Raw genomic sequence first — 19,764 nt, 5'->3', positions numbered from 1 at the left:
CTAGAAGCTGTTGTTACAAAGATGAAGAAGCTTAAGAAGCTCATACTGTATGTTGATGATTCTCCAAGTTCAGTGAGCACAAAAATGAGCTGAGGAGTGATAGAAAGCGGAAGCAGCCCCAGCCTCTCCCTGAAAGATTCTGATTCAGAGGTCTGAGGTGAAGCCCACCATCTGCACCTTATAAAAATACCCGAGTGATTCTGACAGAGGCGGCTCCAGACCCCATTGCTCAACCCACTGGTCTAGGAAGGAGGTGAGCAAGCAATTCCCATGTTCATTAGAATTTCAACCACCCTTCAGGACCCAGTCCAAATGAAATTTGCTGTGTTGCCTTAGTTAGAAGTCATCACCTTTTTTCCTTCTCTGGCACTTTATCTCTATCTCTCATGACACTGACCTTCTCCCCCTTTCTGTCTTTCCTATAGGTTCTTTCTGGAATGCCTTGTCTCACCCACTGGACTCCTGGATAGGGCACTGTGTCTGACCTGATTTTGCATTCTAAGTAGCATGTAGCACAGTGCCTAGTATATAATAATCATGTAAGTTTTGCTTGCTGGATGAAGAGGTCCATTTCTAATTGGAGAGCTATGTTTTTAAAGTGGACATGGATAAACCTACCCACACAAGAGAATGTTTTCAGAGATGGAATGCTAGGTACAAAGCTTTCTAGATGGGAATAAGCACATGATGTGCGGGGAGACACTAAAGAGCCTGGCTGACATGGAGCAAAAGGAGCTGCACAAGGAGGGAGGAGAAATGAGTGGGCAATGGGAGGTGGTGGTGGCCATGACAGCTGCTGTCAGCAAGAGAGGAAGCACAGATCAAAGCATCAGAGATCAAGGTATCATAGTGATCCCAGGGCGCAGCACAAATTGCGCTCTCTCTCCTCCAGTACTCCATGCTGCCTTGGCCTCTCTGCACTCACAGCTCTCTTCCTCTCAAGGAGTCTGTGGGGCTCGGCCTGGGTTTCCCTTCCTCATACCATGGCCTAGAAACTCTCTGACGGCACTAAGCTGGGGAAACTGTAGAGTTCAGCTTGTTCATTTCCCATCTCTCATCTGTCCTTCCTCGCCACTCTAGCAGCTGCATGTTGGAGAAAAGAGGGGATAAGGAGAACAGTGGACCACTTGGACGGTTCTTGCAGAATTCCACATGTGCTACAGTGGTCTTTACATGGGGGATGCTGTGGAGATGGAGAGAAGTGGAGAAGTGTGAGATATATTTTGAAGGTAGAAGGCGAGCTTGGCGAGGAGGTAGGATTGAGGGGAAGGAAGGAGGCAGGGGCGATTGGGATTTTTTATTAGTAAAAAGGAGATACCAGTACAGGGTTGGAGCGAGGGATAAATGAGACGATGCCTTCTCCAGGTTTATAAACGTACTGTGAATGTAGGGTGCGGCTGCTGCCTCTGGAGGTGGGGAGGCTTGAGTACGACCTGAAGCCCATTTCCAGTGAGGAGTTCAAAGCATCTTCACCGGTATGACTCAGTCCTCTCCAACCTTGGAATCTAGCCTGTGGATCCTCCAGAGTGGGGCTCAGAAGAGGCGGGGACCTGCGGGATGTATCTTCGGGGCTCAATCCTCTCCGTGCTGCAGGCGGTCAGGTTTGGGGAGGAGGTGATCTGCCAGAAGCCCTCCTTAGAATTGTTCTCTTAAAAAAAAAAAAAAAATTTGTTCTCTAAAGAGTTGCTGAGTCTGCTTTCTCATTGGCAGGTCTATGAGTCTAGCTAACTATAGCCAACATCATAGGTTTAGGATTTTGTAGTGTTTTTCTAACCTCATAATTCTTCTGTTAGAATTTTTTTGTTGCTATTGTGGTAAAATACACATAACACAAAACTTACCATCCTAACCAGTAAGCATGCAGGCTAGTGGTGTTAAGTACATTCACCTTGTTCTGCAGCCCTCACCACCATCCATCTCCAGAACTCCTCATCTTGTAAAGCTGAAAATCTGTACTCATTAAACAATAATCCCCATTCTCTCCTCTCCCCAGCCCTGACAACCACCATTCTACTGTCTATCTCTATGAATTTGACTACTCTGGGTTCCTTATACAAGAAGAATCATACAGTATTTGTCCTTTTGTGACTGGCTTATTTGACTTAGCATAATGCCTTCGAGGTTCAACCATGTTGTAACATGCATCAGAATTTCCTTCCTTTTTAAGGCTGAATAATATTCCATTGTATGTATATACCACATTTTGTTTATCCACTCTTCCGTTGAACTCTCCATGCTTCCACCTCTTGGCTATTGTGAATGATGCTGCTATGAACACAGGTGTACAAATATCTATTTGAGTCCCTCCTTTCAATTCTTTGGGGTATTTATCCAGAAGTGGAATTGCTGGGTCATTTGATAATTCTATGTTTAATTTTTTGAGAAATCATCATACTTTTTTCCATAGTTGCTGCACAATTTTACATTCCTATCAGCAATGCACAAGAGATCTAATTTCTCCATATCCTCGACAACACTTGTTTTCTTTTTTTAATTTTAATTTTTTACAAAACTCATCCTAATGGATGTGAAGTAATATCTCATTGTGGTTTTGATTTGCCTTTTCCCAATAATTAATGATATTAAACATCTTTCCATATGCTTATTGGCCATTTGTATATCTTCTTTGAGGAAACGTCCATTTAAGTTCTTTGCTCATTTTTGAATTGGGTTGTTTATTTTTTTGTTGAGCTGTAGGAGTTCTTTATATATTTTGGATATTAATCCCTCATCAGATATGTGCTTTTCAAATATTTTCTCTCATTCTATGGGTTGCCTTTTCACTCTCAAAGTGTGTTTTAATGCACAAAAGTTCTTAATTTTGATGAAATCCAGTTTATCCATTTTTTCTTTTGTTGACTGAGTTTTTGGTGTCATATCTATTATTTAGATTTTTTTAATGATTTTTTTCCAATTCAAATATGGGAGCCAAAATTCTCTTTATTTTTCAGGTGGAGAAATTATTACACAAAGAAACTGATCGACTTACTCTAACCCAACAGTGGTTAGTAAGCTCGGGGCTGAGAATCCATAACCTGGGCTCCCTTCAGGGACCCTCACTTGCCCTGCAAGACAAGGCAGCTACTTTGGTGGGAAAAGGAGCAAGTCCCCAGAGCAACTTTCACGGACCCTGTAATTTCATCAACCTCTAGAGTGGAAAAAAAAAAGTGCCAGTTTTTGTCTTTTTCTTTGCTAGTCGTGTACAAGTTTTCCCCTAATGTTCAAAAAAGACAGCTTTTTGGAACGGAGAGTCTGTGAAATATTTTAGAATATATTCATTTCCGGGCACTGTCTTTTACTAGAGCAAAGAGCTCCCTGTCTAGATCGAATCAATGGGCTGGTTACCCCGTCTTAGCAAGTCCTCGGGAGCGGCAATCGGAAGCTACACCCGCTGCCCAGCCCGCATTGTACTGCTCTTCGTGTGCTACTAAGCGCGTGATCATCTTTCATTTCACCCTCGTTGAGGAAAGTTCCTTTGCACCTCGCTCCCACAGCTCCACTCACCACTTAATGTTTTAAAGCAATGGGTCTGCTTTGGGGGGGGGGGGGGTGTGGGAGGTTCTAAAGGGAAAGACAAACACAGTGGGGCAACACGCTGGCCACAATGAAACATTATGAAGCCACCCAGTTGCCCAGCCTCCTTTTGTAGTAAAACAAGGACGACCTGATCTTTTCAGGGGCGGTGGGTAGAAGGGTGGCTTGTCCAACCAAGGGGGTATGGTGGGTTGTTTGTCTATGTGTGTGCGTCTCTCCTGGAAGGTATAAGAGCTGAAATCGTATTCCGCGGGGGACCGTCTAGTGGTGACCGGATTCAGCGAAGCTCTCTCCGGGCGACGGTGAGCACGCTCCCTTCGACCCCGTTTCCTTCGGGCGTCAACAAGCACGCTTGGAAACTGAACCCCAGGGACGTTCTCGCCCCCGCTGAACGCTCTAACGCTCAATGCCCCAGAGCCGTCTGGGGAAGGCACAATCTCATCGCGCCGCCCCCGCGACACTGCTTCCCCACTCTCTCACTGGCCACTTTAGGTAGTTTGTGGTCTAGAGAAGAGATCGGCAGCAGCACCTTCCGCGCACGCTGAGGGTGACACTTGACCACCCGGGGGACGCTTTCCTCCGACCGCGTTCCGCTGCGGGTCCAGCGGGCAGCAGAGAGCCCCGGTGAGCGCGGGCGAGGACTGGCCGGCGCGAAGCGGCCCGGGCAGGGGCGGGGCGGGCGCGGGGGGCGCGAGGGGCGTGGGCGCGGCGGTCCGGCGGCCCAGGGGGAGGGGCGCTGGCGGCGCGGCGCCTCCCGCCCGGGGTGAGCGGCGCGCGAGGCGGCCCGCGGCACAGAGCGGTGAGCGGGAAGCGAGCGGACGGCGGCGGCGGCGACGGAGGGCTAGAGCGCGGAGGCCGACGGGCGGCGCGGCTGCCATGGGCGCGCAGTGACCGGCTGCGCAGCGCGAACTTCCTCGGCGGCACGGAGCTCCCGGCTGGCGGTGCGTCTCCTCGGTCACCATGAAAGGTAGGGCGGTGGCGGCTGCGCGGGGCTCGGGGCCGGCGGGGCGCGCTTCGGGGCGCGCAGGAGGGCGCGGAGGTGCGTCCCTGCGCGAACTTTCTGGGGGCTGAGGGCCCGCGGAGACCCGGCGCCGGGGTCGTGCGTGCGCCCTTGGGGCGCCCCCTGCTCCGGAGTTGGGCACGGCAGGAGACCTAGAGGTTGGGGTTTTGAAGCGCGCAAGTATGTTCCCCATCGAGTTTCTGCAAAGTAGTTGGAAGCCCTGAGTCGTTGTTTAGAAATTCCGGTTCTCAACCTTCTAATTGACAAAATATGCGGAGGAGAGTGAAGGCATCATCATCCCCCCCTCCCGCCCCGCCACGGGCCGTTTTCCGCTCGGCAGCGCTCCCCGCTCCCTCTGGGGTCTTCTCTCCTGCCCGCAGTTGCCGTTTCTCCATCCGAGAAGTCTCTGTGCTGCCGGCCGGGTGTTTGCTCCCGGACTCGGGGATGTTCTCGGTGCGCCCTCCCCACATCTGGCAATGATTAGGTGCCCGCGGAGTTCAGCTGGCTCGGAGAGTGAGTTTGGCATCTTTCTGCATCAGGCCCACTGACTGGAAAACAACTGCTCTCTGTTCCGCGTCCCTTCCGCGTGCCCGCCTGTGGAGTTGGTGTGCCCACGTGTGTTCAGGGGTGACACACGTCGTCCCGTTAATCGTCCCCTGGGCGGTGTCCTCTGCAGGCTGGTATAGGGATGTGTCAGACGTTATCATACCTTTAAACGGAATCACGAGGAGACGGGCTTTAGCCTTCTGTTTAGCAGAAACACAGAGATCTGTCAGGAGAATCCTGATTTACATGTGAGATAAGTAATTACGGCCGAAGCATCCAAGGCGATCCTTTGGGGATGGGCAAGCGTGGTGTTTATCCAAGACTCGAGTTCCTGGTTTTGTGCTAGGATAACACGTTTCGGTGCCCGCGCGGGTTGGGGTTGAGTGAGGGGGCTGAGTGCGAAAAGCCGTCGATCCCGGGGACCGAGTTTCCAGCCTGCCCAGCCACGCAGTGTGGTCGCTGTGGCTTGCCAGCGTTGCTGTCCGAGGGAGGCGCCCCGGGAGCCCCACACGCTTGGAGAGAAACCTTTGGCTCTAGGTTTCTCTGAAAGGCACTTCTCGCTAAACTGTCTGGAGCATTCATGTGCCACCAATTTGCTCTCTTTCCAAGGCGTTATGTCTCTACGTGAGGAGACCCTAGAAAGGGAGAGGACTGAACGCCAGGTGAAACGTGCCCGCCCCAGGGAAAGGAAAACAAAAGACAAGATACAGCTCTCTGGCTAGTGGTGTGTGTTCCTTCTCTCTCCGACTGTTTCTGTTTTCTCACTTGTGTTTTAGGAAACACGCACTTTCCTTTGCTAGCGCTGATTAAAGGACCCTCTCCAGAAAGGAGAGTGCACAGGGCTAAAAGTTACTCTGAGGCTCAGTTACCATCATTTTAGCCAGAAGTTAATCTCATTGCTGGTCACTGAGGCCAGCAGTTTGTGAATTCTTAGAAAGATACGCCTGCTACTCACTCCGTCAGCTCCCATGTGGGTTCCTAAATCCTGAAAATCTTGTTATGCTTTTCACTGGGTAAATGACCATTACTGCAGTTTGGGTACTTTTCAGTGTTAATTCAAGCCTGCAATGGAAAACACACCTGAAAGTCTTAAAAATGTTTTTGTGAGATTTATGCTGTGTTCTGGACCAGCTTGCAGACTTCCCGGAGAAGGCTCGTTGCTTACCCCCTGTGGTCTGGGCACCTCCTCAAAGGCTTCACTCACCTTCTGCCCCAGTGGGGGAGAGGGACTGGTGAATCTCTGGTTAGACTAGTCACTTTGAAGGCGTCTTTTAAAGTGAAATAGTCTGTGAGAAGTTTGCTTACCAACTGTTGCTTTTTAATTTGCATTCATCTCTCTAGTTGGTGAAGTGGGGAAGGGAGGGGACAGTAATAATTTTTTAGTACCTACTAAGCACCAGCCACTGTGCCATGCCCTCTACAAGCACTCTATAAATGAAGCCTGTCAATAACGCTATGAGGTAGGTATTTTAACCCCCTCACTGTAGACATGGAAACTGAGTCTAGAAGAAATAGGAACTGGTAACTAGGAGGATGGGAAGCATCTAAAGATAAGCTTTGCCTGTTTCCCTGTGTTGCTGGGAAAGACCTAGGACACCAGATACGATCACCTCTAGTGTAGACTAGAAGAAAAATGAATCTCAGGCACGAAGTAGCCAGGTAACCCACAATTGGTGCAGCGGCCAGAAAGGGGTGGAGCCAAGAAATTGGACACAAAACTTCTGAAGCTGAGCACAGAGGGCATTCCTAGCCCAAAAGGAAAGCTGCCTTTACCAAGTGGAATTATTTTTGACAGTTTGCCATAGGTAAACAACCCAGAGTTTTTCTTGGGTTCGTGATTATGTCGCATAGTTATTAACTCATTATACTTCAGAAATGTTTCATTAGAATTTGATTTTCCTAAATGATACATGTCAATGACAAGCCTTGCAAATGCTTAAAGTAGTTAAGGTAAAACATTCTGTAGCCAAATAGATTAGTGGACACCTTAGAAGTTACAGAGGTTTATTTGCCAATGCAAAAATTTAGCTCCTGTGCGAGTCAGATACCTTTTTAAGATACCTATTTGACTTCCTAGTTTTCGTGGCTAGACCCTGGTGGTGGCCTCTGTAATAACCCTGGCTTTGGGAGTGTAATTCTGTATCTGTGGTGGGCCACAGCACCACCTATCTGTTGCATTCAGCAAATGTCTGTCTCGGCACTATTTCCTCCATCCCTTGAGTCACAAGTACCAAAATAATGACATCATTATATATTTTCCAGAAGAAAATTACTTACTCCATTGCTGCAATACTTGAAGTCTTCCAAGATGATTAAAACATCAAGTTGGTTTTAATTTATTTCCAATTTCATTTTCAATTAGCTGTATTGCACCATAAATCTCATGGTTTGGGATAAATATTCACATTCTTTATGAAGGAATCTGACTCCTCTAGAGTTAGGTGTGTCATTACGAAATAACATTTCTGGTCTGAAAGTTGGCAATATTGGTGAGTTTCAATGCAGCAGCACTGGTTGTCTAAAAGACGGCTGAAAACCACCACCAGGATGCAGGACCACAGAGGTCCAAACCACAGTTGTAATTTAACACAGGGAGGAGGTTGGTGCCATCAAAACACAGTGTTCAGCTGCTTATTTTTGTGCTTTTGAATATGAACATTTCTGAAATACTGTTTGGCAATAATACTTTTAAAATGCACTAGTAAGCAGTATACTTCTACTGCCTGTAGTTTTCCTGGACTCCTGGTCTCCTTGCTGCCCAGTGTCTCTCTAAGATTTCTTGTCCTTACCTGGAGTAAGCAGACAAGCATGTAAGGGCTGACTGCATTTAACATCGAAAGAATCATGTTTTCTGAAGGAAAGTGGAAACAAAATGAGACCTTTTCCCCTTCACTCATTTGGAATTGGGGCTGCCCTTCCTCTGGAAGGCATATTTACAATCTAATTACACTTTTAACTTTTGATTAGCTGGGGGATTCTTGACATTCTTAATCTGAGGTTTAATTATTGCTAAGTATAGATCTTCTCTGTGGTCTCGTATGCAGTTTCCCAAGATTGTTCCCTGCTCCCCTTCACCATGTGGCTCATCCACTGATCATGATGTGAGTGGAAAAGGCTGCTAGATGATAGCTTTCAAGCTATATGATAAGTAAGTGTCTGCTTTTCAGAATTAATGTTATTCTCATTAAAATATTATTTCAGGGCCCAGCCTGGTGGCCAAATGGTTAAAGTTCCACCCACTCCACTTTGGTGGCTCAGGTTCGTAGGTTTGGATCCCGGATGCAGACTTACTCTGCTCACCAGCCGTGCTGTGGAGGTGTCCCACATACAAAAAAATAGAGGAAGATTGGCACAGGTGTTAGCTCAGGGACGATCTTCCTCAAGCAAAAAAAGAGGAGGGTTGGCAACAGATCCTCCTCTCAGGATAGCTCAGGGCCATCTTCCTCAGCAAAAAATGTTTATGTATATAATTTCAAAACAGTTGATGCAACTGCTGCCAAAGTAATTTAAATGGCCCCAAAAGTATTCATTTTCAAATGGGAAAATAGACATTTAAATTTTGTGATAGAAAAGTATGTTTTGCCTGTGGGTAATCTCTTGGGGGGCAAGTCTGACACACACATCTCCCCTCAGTGGGAAGCAGGGGTGGGGCCCCAGGAGAGGACGCCCAGAGCTCAGCCTTCCTGCTGGCAGTGTGTGTCCATGGTGCTTTGGAGCTTCAGCTGGTGAATGCAAGTGAAAAGAAGTCAGGCAGTTGGGGTCAGGGGGACAGCGTTCTAGGGCTTGGAGCTGATCATCTGTGAAGAGAGTGGCCTGCACCGTGAGATCAGCTGGCTGGTCCTGCCCTCTCCATCTTCTGCTCTTTTGCCACTCCAAAGGCACAGGCTCTCTCTCTCAGCATCTGGAGTTCCTGTCTATGGCTGTGAGGCAGGGAACAGGATCATGTGTTGGAAGATCAATGCTAGGGACCAGGTTGATCTGTAAGGTGGTTTGTACTTACAAACAACTTCTTAGGTGTGACTCATAGGCCTCTTAATACCCCCACTTATTACTTTTCTCCTTAATGATTGCTAACATTTATTGAGCACCTGCCATGCCAGGTGCTCCTTTTACAGATTTTTTACTCGTTTGCTTCCTTTTACAGATAGGTAAACTTAGGCTCAGACAAGTCGAGTTACTCATCTAAGGGCACTCAGCTGGGGAAATTGGTATTTTAACTCAGGCAGACTGACTCCAGAACGCACATGTTATACCTCTAGCTTAGGCTCCTTTTAGCCACACCCTAATATTTCATTCAGTCAACACATCTTTGTTAAGTACCTAATGTGTGCCACATTCCACTAGATACTGAGTGAGCCAGATAGAGAAGGTCGTACTGTCTGGTCTCAGACCTCTAATAACCTGGCATCAAAGGTCTAAAGAAACTGATGTGCTCTTCAGCCAGCCACTGGAGGAGACTCTCTAGACTGGAGCTCTTACACAGATAAAGCAGATTCCAGGGCTGCTGCCCTGTGCCGAGTTTATCTTCTGGGAGGTTTTGCTTATAGCTCATTGAATGAATGCGCATGGCCCACTGAAGCCATCGACTCTGATAACAGCCCCTGCACCAGTCTTACTGACAGGTTTGCCATAAGATGACAGAACTTTGTCAGAAGTGCCATTTTCAGGAACAGACCGTAACCACCAGTAAAAAATAAAAATTAAAATTAAAAATAATAAATAAACATCTTAAACAAGGGATAGGGAGGTATAGACATTCTTCATGGAATGTCTTTCTTTCTTTACTGCTGACAACGGTTTCTAACCACACACACCATCTAAAGCTTGAAGGAGGTAACTTTTCAGTCATGCAGTGATTTGATTTCTATTTAAGTGAATGATATTTCAAGAGTCCAAACCAATATAGTACCTGGAAAAGGTCCTGCTGACTGCTTCAGGGACCTTTGTAATTGTATAGGAGTGGAAGCCAATGAATGCAGAAGTTAGTAACCCCAAATTAAGATTCCAAAGAGGTCCTAGGAGCTCTCCTGACCCCTGAATTTATCATGAATATTCAATCAGTACTCTTAAAAAATATAAGAGAAATGTATGTTTCAGCATGGGAGAAGACTTAAAATTGAGTAGATTTATGGACTTGGATAAGTTAAATATGACTCCTTTATGTTTCCTGAATGTCTTGGGATTATAACTCAGTATTACATAAAGTCATATTCACTAGCCTGAGAGGGTGGACATTGGACGTTCTGTGTGAAAAACGAACTTGTCATTGGTTCTGTGGAAGTATCTGCACTTCTCTGGGCCTCAGTCATTTCCTTGTGCGATGGAGATGTTAGGAAACTAGCTGATGTTTATATAACAATTTATTATTCGGAGGTAAAAGAGTCCAACTTTATAGTTGATAATGTATACTTTAAAATATAACTGTTTCATAAAATGTAATTATGTGTAGTGATCCCAGGAGTTGGACCTGATAATTTTAGTGTGCTGGCGAGGAGTGTGTGCTCTGAAACCAGGGGACCTGGTGACCACATGCAAATTACTTAACTCTCAGGGCCCCCAGTTTCCTTATCTATCACATGGGGCATAATCGTGGCACCAACCTGATAGAGTTGTTCTGAGGATTAATACGTTAGTTAGTATGGATCAGTTGTTTAGAATGGTGTCTAGCACTTAATAAGAACTCAAGACATTTTAGTGATTGTAATACTATACAGTAATTATAACCTGCTGCTTCCTCCAGGCAGTAATATAATTGCCAATTATGAGCCATTTGTGTTGTTAATCAAGTGATACAGTTTATACAATGAAGGCAAAAGTTCAGTTTTGAAATCCAAGTAATTTTTGAATTTCAAACGTGTTAAAACTGACCTCAGGAATAGCAGGGAGCTGTGCTCTCTGTGGGGAACAATGTTAGTATTGGTCGATCTCCACTGTCATCACTCGTGTTATGTCGTCTTTGTAATGTAGTAAAAAATCAGCCCTACTGAAAATGCAGAGACCATATTTATAGCGAAGTTTGTAATTATAGTGAAATAGTACAGTTTTCCCATTTGTTACGATAGTGGTATAAAGTTGTTGAATATATGTAAATACATTTAATTTACCTAGGAGCACTAGTTTTCCAGGAGCACTATTGTTGAGGTGCCTACTGATGATCCCATAATATTTTTAATGATTTGTATCTCAAATCCAGTGTCCAATTTTATCCAGTAGGGATTTGACATCAAGGAATCAAAACAAAATAAATTAGTCTTTAAATAAATATTAGGACAGGCGTACCTATAGTATTTTTTTTTACCATATGACATCATATCTGTTTCATTGGTACTATTAATTTTCCATTAAGCTGTCATATTTCTATTTTGTTTATTATTTACAATTGGCCATCAAGTCCTAACTAGCTTTCATTTATTCTTTATTTAGTATATTATTTAAATATACTCAAATGTTCAGTACCTGTGTAGCCTCTGTTCTCAAGGAACTTGCCCTCTGGTAGGCAGGATAAGACTTAGGTATAAACAACTGGAGGCCAGCGTCAAAGGTGAAAAGTGCGCTATTGGAGGTTGAGACAGGTGCTGCTGGAGGACAATGGAGGAGAGGGCAACCTGGCTGAAGACAGGGATGTTTTCATTTGGAGGGGATATTCAAGCTAATCCATTATCTTGAATTATGCTTCCTATTTCAGATTACATTACTCTAATAGGGTAAAAGTAATTAGAGCCAAATGGTACCTCGGGCCGCCCTGAAAGATTCAAGTGTGACACTTCAGTGTGGGAGGTGAGAGAAAATCAAATTCAAGGTTTTCTCAAACGTTGTCTCCTAAGCTCAATTTTGGTTCATCATTTGTAATTAATTATAATATATTACTTTGGCGTAACTGTTTGGGTAACCTAAAATAAAGTTAAGTGACTTCAAAACAAAACAGGTGTATCAGTTATTTTAGTTTGTTAGTTTTTTTTTTAACAAAGACTACTTATTTTTTGTGTGCCTCCAGAGAAATGGATGGCATTAGTTTTTCTTGCCAAATGACCCATGTGTTTGAGGCCCTTATAAAAGTTGAGGCAGTGTTTCAAGTCCTCATCCTGACTCTCATTATTGAGCTGACCAACGTGATTGGATGAGAAGGTCCCTCATAAAAGAGAGGGAGGCACATCACCTGCCCTGTAGTTACCCAGGAATGATAGCTGTGGGGTCAAGGTTTTGAGTGTCATATTCGTTTCTTACTTTTTAAGTTGTTGAAGTTGGCTGCTGGGGTAATCTGGTTTAGACCCTACTACCAAATATTACCAATCTAGGCATAAAAGTAATGAAAAAATCCCCTCAATTTTGTTCGACTGTAAAGGCAGGAAAAAGATACCATATCTCTCTTTTTCCTAAAGGCAAGTATCTACTGTTTTTACAAACATCAGAATTACAAGTTGTGCTAGAAATTGGAATCATTTTGTGTCTTGATAATTTTGACTTAAAAAAAAAACTATTCCACTGAATCAAAAAGTGATCCTATTGTTGCAAAACATAAAATTCAGGAAGCAATGGAGTAATTGAAATAAATCTCCTGTAATATTTGGGATAATCTACAAGTATTAAATTGCTACAATTCCTTTATCCATTTGGAGTGGAGGGGGGAGACTTGGAGCAGTTAAATGGAAGGCAGATATAATTACCCCATCAAAAATATTCTGAACCTTGATATTTTATTACATTGCTCTGAGCTCATTTACTGGCAGAGTACTTAACAATTGTGGCCCAGAACTGCCAATGGGGCAAAAAGAAACTATACAAGGGGCCACATGAGGTTTTATATTTGTAAAGCTATAAAACCAGGGCAAATATTACCAATACCACTCTTAGGGTTAAATTGAGGTTAAAGAATGTCTGTCTTGCAGTTTTTATACCCCAAATACATTGAGATAAATCTTCTTCAATATCAAGTAGACACTCTAGTGCCAATTAGCTACAGTTCCAATTGAGCACACCCCATGTATTACTCTTCTGCTAATCAAACTTCCCTCCCATCACCCTCCCCCAGATGCTCACTTCAGACTGGAGCTTTGTGTCTTTTGAAACTAGATAATTAAAGGAACCCCTCCCCAAACCTCAAGCCGTTCTGTATTTCATGAACTTTCAAGGCCTGTGATATTTATTTGGGGCCTTAGAGCATAGTAGTTGCTATTGCCTCCTGTGCCCGTTATGTCAAAAAAAGCCCTCATGGGGCCGGCCCAGTGGTGCAGCAGTTAAGTTCGCGTGCTCCGCTTCAGCGTCCTGGGGTTCACCGGTTTGGATCCTGGATGCAGACCTACACAGTGCTTGTCAAGCCATGCTGTGGTGGCCTTCCACATATAAAGTAGAGGAAGATGGGCATGGATGTTAGCTCAGGGCTAATCTTCCTCAAAAATAAATAAATAAAGGGGCTGGCCCGGTGGCCGAGTGGTTAAGTTCGCGTGCTCCGCTGCAGGCGGCCCAGTGTTTCGTTGGTTCGAATCCTGGGCGCGGACATGGCACTGCTCATCAAGCCACGCTGAGGCAGCGTCCCACATGCCACAACTGGAAGGACCCACAATGAAGAATATACAACTATGTACTGGGGGGCTTTGGGGAGAAAAAAAAAAAATCTTAAAAAAATAAAAATAAATAAAATTTTAAAAAGCCCTCATGCAGTATTAATTAAGCACCTGGTATGTGTTGGTGTTTTCCCTGTATCAGTTCACCTTTTCCTCCCAACACTGTGTGCAATAGGAATTATTGGTCCCATCTTCTGGGAGACTGAGAGGCATCCGTGAGCTTACATTGCCTGTACAAGATAGAGCCCACCACAAACCTTTAAACTTCTAGGTTTAAAACTGCAAACTTTTAATTCCAGAGTCCAGGCTTTGCCATTCCATCAACCTCTGGCCTTAGGGAAAAAGTCTTCCAGAATAACACAGCAACATTTTAAGTGGATATGCAAAGTATTTAGCAACCAGAGTGACACACTATGGAGGCCACAGTTCCCACAGATGACCACATGAAAGCAACTTGTGAAACACTGGCCAGTGGAGGGTGGCCGTAGATTCAGGGATCCAGATGGCACTGGGCATTTGGCCCCAGGGGTGCAGGGGCACCTTCTCCCCTTGTCACCACTCAGGCCTGGCACAATAAGTAGTGCTGGTGGGGACAAACAGGGACAACTTGCAGGAATGCTCAGTGCAGAGGGTGTTCACCAGCTGGTTTGGGAGCAGTTAGATATTTTAACAGCTGATGGGATTGAACTCTGGTTCTAATAGTGATGACTATATAAGAGCCAGGGCTGCGTTGAGGTAGAAACAGGAGAGAGCAGCTGATAGATACACACATGTGGATGGCAGCACCAAGGCCAGCTTGGAAAAGAAGTCTGAATGCAGCCTAGCCTCTGTCCACGGTCCTTCAGCCTGGCTCCTCAAAAAGTCTGAACTTCTTCTGTTTTATTTGGCATTTTTCAGAACCTATTTTGTGCCAGGTATTTGAGGCCGCAGGTCCAAACTTTTTATTCTGTTGCTTCAGGTTGAACTCTGCACGCAGGCTCTTGGAGCAGGTGCCTTTCTGGTCATTTGCTTCTGTTGGACCTCTGCTGAGCACTTTTCTTTTTGTACTTGACTTTTATCTTCAATTCACATTCCCTTGTTTCCTTTTCTTTACTTTATTTTTTGTTTTTATCAAGGTTAGAGATGCACATTATTTAAAGAGTCAAATAATGTCACAGATTTATTATGAAAAACAGCAATTTCCTGCCCAGCCCACCTTCGTTTCATTGTTTTCCAGTCCCCAGAGGCAACCTCTTGAGATGTTTCTAGCATTTTCTTTTGGCATTTACTTCTGTTTCAGTTATCCACTGATACCTGAAAAACCATCCCCAAACCCTGTAGCTTAAAACTACAGCTGTTTATTTGTTCGCAATTCTGCCATTTGGGCCAGGCTAGGTGGGGACGCTGGTCTCTGCTTCCTGAGGTGCTGCTGGGCTGGACAGCCTCACTCCCGTGGCTGGAGTGTCAGCAGGGTGGCTGGAAGGGCTGAGGGCCGGCTGGAATCTCTCTCCTTCCCTTCAGAGTTTCTCATCCTCCAGGGATCCTCTCTTTCTAAGTGGCCCACAGTCCATTAGGATTGTCGGACTTTTTATATGGCAGCTGGCTGCCAAGAGGGTAAAAACTGAAGCTGAAAGGCCTCTGAGGCCCTGAGGTCACCCCTTGCCACTTCTGCCACTTTCCATCGGCCAGAGCAAGTCACGGGGCCTCCCAGATTCAAGAGGAGTGGAAATGGACTGGCATATGGAGAGGTGGAAAGAACTGTTGGTAGCCCTTTATGTAGACGATCTAACACAACCCCATATCTCTAAGTGACATGCTTATGGTGCTCTTGCTTATCATTATTATTATCATTTATAGGCATTAAGTATTGATTTCCCTTTATAGCAGATGAGGGTTTAGTTCTTTCACCCTTCGCCTCCACCGAACAAGCCTCACAGACACCTCTGTTCCCCTCCATCATCCCAATATAGTTATAATACAATCTTGATTCGATCAATATGAGTTGGTGTTTATATTGTTGTGAGGATAAAATGGTCTTCACAGCTGACTCATATTTGTTTATTGCATAATTTCGTTTCACCTGGAGTTAATAACCCTCTTGTTATTTTGTTTAGCTTCCTATGTATGTATACATCTTCATTCATCCCCAAAGTATCTTCTACTTTCCTAAATCTCCACACGATGTGTTCAAACATAGTGGTTATTCTCTCGTTTTCATCTTCTTGAAGAAATCTTTCCTGGAGCCTTCTGACTTATTCAGGGTTGGGGTTAGGTTAGGGTATACACATGCGTGTGCACACGTGCATGCGCACACACACACACACACACACACACACATGTCTTTTGGGGTTTGTTCCTTATTTTAGTGGAATATATTCTCCAATAAATTCCTGAGAAAAGTGTGCATGAGAGGTACGTTTTTGGCAAATCTGCAGGTCTGAAAGGGGTTTTATGTTACTTTCTCATTTAATTGAGAGATTTCTATGTTGGAAATAATTTAGCCTTAGAGTTTTGAAGGTGCTGATCTATTTTCTTTTAGCCCCAGTTTTGCTGGTCAGAAGTGTGAAGCCATTTTTTTTTATTCTTGTAAGTAATCTTTTTTTCCTGTCTGGAAGCTTTTAGGGTTTTCTTTTTGTCCTCAGTGTTCTGAAATTTTATGAAGATGTCCCTTAAGTGGATCTCTTTCCTCTGCTTGTGCTAGGAAGTGATGGACCCTTTCATTCTGAACACTCTTGTCCTTCAGTACTGGAAAAGGTTGTTCAGTTATTCCTCCTGCGGTTGTCTCCTTCTGTTCTTTTTCCTGAGACACTTGGTATTTGAATATTGGACCCACTGAATTGATTCTCTAATTTTCTTCTTATCTTTACTCTTTCCTACTTATTTACCTTTTTTTCCTACTTCTGGAATATTTCAATTCTATCTTCCAACTCATCTGTTAAGTTTTTGTTTCTGTGGTCATATTTTTAATGTCCAAGAGTTCTTTATTTTTCTCTCATCTTTCCTTTTTTAATAGCATCCTGTTCTTATTTTATGGATATTTTATCTTCTGTCTTTACAAGGATATTAACAGTAGGAAGTGGCTTTTCTTTTTGAAATTTTTATCATCCTGCATATTGTATATTTCCTCCCAATTCTTTATCTGGTTTCTTTATTTTCATCTCTGTCTTTCCATATTAGAGGCTATGCCTGGTGTCTGGTGATCCTTGGCTGTCTTCTCATATGTAAGAGCAGAGCAGTCTAAAAGTTAATTAGAACCTCTTTGTTTTGGTGGGTTTTGTGAACTGTGACTGTCAGTCTAGGCTGACCTGACTGGGCTGTTCCTTTGGGGACCTCCTGGGATTAGAATCATTAGTTTATTTTTCTCTGAACTGGTCAGATTTCCCAGGAAGAACCTTCCAGTCCTTAGCCTGGAGGGTACAGTCTGGCTGACTGGGTGGGAGAAGAGAACTGAGTGTCTGAACATTCAGCATGTAAACTTTCACCTTTTCCCCTGATTCCGTTACAGGCCCCTCATCTCTGCTGTTCCTGGTGCCTGGTGGACAAGACATCTTTTGTTTTAACTTCTCTGAATAGTAAATCTTAGATCTTCTGCTGTGTTCAGGGAGGGGCAGTCACTCAGCTCTGGGGGTACTTGGGAGGTACCACTACACAAATCATCCATTTAAAGTATACAATTCAGTGGTTTTTTGTTTCTGTATATTCACAGGCTTTGCAACCATTATTACAATCAATTTTAGAACATTTTTGTCACCCTAAAAAGAAACTCCAAGCCCATTAGCAGTCACTCCGTATTTTTCCCTAAAACCCTAGCCCTAAGCAACCATTAATCTGCTGACTCTACACATTTGCCTCATGTGGACATTTCATATAAATAGAATCATACAACATGTGGTATTTTGTGATTACTTCTTTCACTTAGCAATGTTTTCAAGGTTCATCCATATTGTAGCATGTCTCAGTACTTCATTTCTTTTTATTGCTGAATAATGTTCCATTGTATGGATATACCGTAATTCATTTATCCATTCATCAGTTGATGGACATTTGGGTTGTTTCCACTGTTTTTTACTATTATGAATAATGCTGCTACAAGCGTTCATGTACAAGTTTTTATATGGAGATATGTTTTCACTTCTTTTGGCTGTTTACCCAGGAGTGGAATTGTTGGATTATACGGTAATTCTATGTTTAAACTTTTGAGGAGCTGGTTTCCAAAGTGGCTGCACCATGTTGCATTACCATCAGCATATGAGGGTTCTAATTTCTCCATATCCTTGCCAACACTTACTACCTTTTTGAGTATAGTCAGATGCTTCTTAAACATACATTCAACCAGTCCTCCTGTTTTAGCTTCATCTTTATTCCTCTTCCAGAGTGACCTGTGTCCCAAATTCCTGAGCCTTTTCGGGATTCTGTGATGTAAACCATTGCTTCTTCGCTTTCCCTGCTGCTGACACAGGGCTCAGTTTCTTGGGTCTGTGGAGTCAGTGACCATCATGGTGTGGAACTGGAGGGTCCCACAGACCTCAGTCTTAGTCTTGGTCTGGCTGCTCACAAGTTGTGATACCTTGGGTTAAATTACGTAACTTCTCTGAACCTCGGTTTTCTCCTCTGTAAAATAGAGAAGCATAATGAATGGGAAGCACGTAGCATTCAGTAGTTACTGACTAAATATTGGTTCTCTTATCTTCCCTAAGCATGGTGGATATTCAAAAAGAGAAAGATTTAATCTCTTCTTTTCAGGACTTCATCAGCTAGTGGGAGAGATACACACATCTATTACTCCAATCTGCTTGATTTTCAGCAACTGCTACTGAGTGCCTATAATGTGCCACAAATGTACTAGTGGCTGAGGGAACAGTGTGACAGGTTTCCTCTTTTCAGATGGGTTTCCACCTGGTGGAGTCAAAACCAAAGCTGGAATCTAAGGCAGATGGAGGCAAGTGCTGTCACACTGATAGAAAAAGAATGCTGGCAAGGAGAGGTAAATTCCAGCCACAGGGATATCCCACAACTTGGTCCACAGATTGATTGGAACATTTTAATATGTATGACTTCAGCTTTCTAAGCCAACGAAACTAAAATTCATTGAACTCGTGGTACTCTAAAATAGCTGGGCTCAAAGAATACATCAGCAACAGAGTTCTGTTCAGTGTTCTCTATCACGAAACTTCTGGCCCACGTGGCTCTGTGCCAGTTGCCAAGGAAAGTAAATAAATAAATAAATAAATAAAAATAAATAAATAAAGATCACATTTTGAAATAGGCAAGCAAAAGACAATGTAGCCCAGAGCTATTAAAATGAAAATGCTAAAGTACAACTGGGGAAGCCAAGAAAGTACATTCTTGCAGAAATGAATCTCAAATTAAACACGTTTTGTTAGTTAGTATGTTAAGGTGACTTCTTCCCTACAGAAGCAGGGATCAGGTTATGGCCACTGCAGAACTTAGGGGCCTTAATCTTAACCAAATCCTGCTCCTGTGGGAGTGTAGAGTTATGTGGCTTAGATTGTCTCAGAGACAGATTGTGAAGAGTCGTAAGTTACTAAGGTGACTGGATCTTTTCTAGGGAGAATATCCTTATTTGAATGTAGCACTTTTGCAGGCCCCTGATGCCACAGAGACAATCTGGGACCCATAGCTGGGGTCTACACAGTGTGAGGAAAGACTTTGAGAACAGAATATCACATGGTGCGTACTGTCAGGCTCTTTGTCTTCCTCAAACCCGTCTGTCAGCCACTGGGGCTTGTCACAGTCTTCACCCTCTAAAACGATGGGGTATTAGGAACACCTAACCTCTCATCCTTTCTTCTTTCGCTCTTGTAGCCCCGTGTGGGTTGTCCACACAGCCACAAGCCCCATCAGCTGTTGCCTCTTCCTCTTTCTCAATTCCCTAAATGCCAAACTCCATCACCAGCCTGTTTGTGAATCGGCTTCCTGTTAACTGCACAGCTGGGGAAATTTGGCAGCTGGCTCCGGGGGACACCTATGCTAATTATATACTGAGTGTTACCTGCCCAACTTTCTCCAGCTTTTAAGGATGTGAAAAAGGAATTCTAAAGTCAACTCTTGAAAGCATTGAGTAAAACAAAGTGAAACCAGTTTTCTTTCCTCTCTCTTAGCACTTCTCAGAGTTTCCAAGAA

General features: G+C 44.1%; 1 protein-coding gene across 2 annotated transcripts in view; it reads left to right on the top strand.

The window, feature by feature from the left end:
• The first annotated feature begins 4,272 nt into the window (after positions 1-4,272).
• Positions 4,273-19,764, top strand: part of COLEC12 (collectin subfamily member 12) — a 179,286-nt gene continuing 163,794 nt past the window's right edge. For both annotated transcript variants that reach the window (XM_023647535.2, XM_023647534.2), the window contains exon 1: positions 4,273-4,501. In XM_023647535.2, the coding sequence (XP_023503303.1) occupies positions 4,495-4,501 (7 nt within the window). In that variant the 5' untranslated portion in view covers positions 4,273-4,494. The remainder of the gene's footprint in view (positions 4,502-19,764) is intronic.

This window comes from Equus caballus, chromosome 8 (assembly GCF_041296265.1).
Source record: "Equus caballus isolate H_3958 breed thoroughbred chromosome 8, TB-T2T, whole genome shotgun sequence".
NCBI lineage: Eukaryota > Metazoa > Chordata > Mammalia > Perissodactyla > Equidae > Equus > Equus caballus.
Note: the sequence above shows the minus strand (reverse complement) of the source record. Positions and strands in the feature narration are given on the sequence as shown.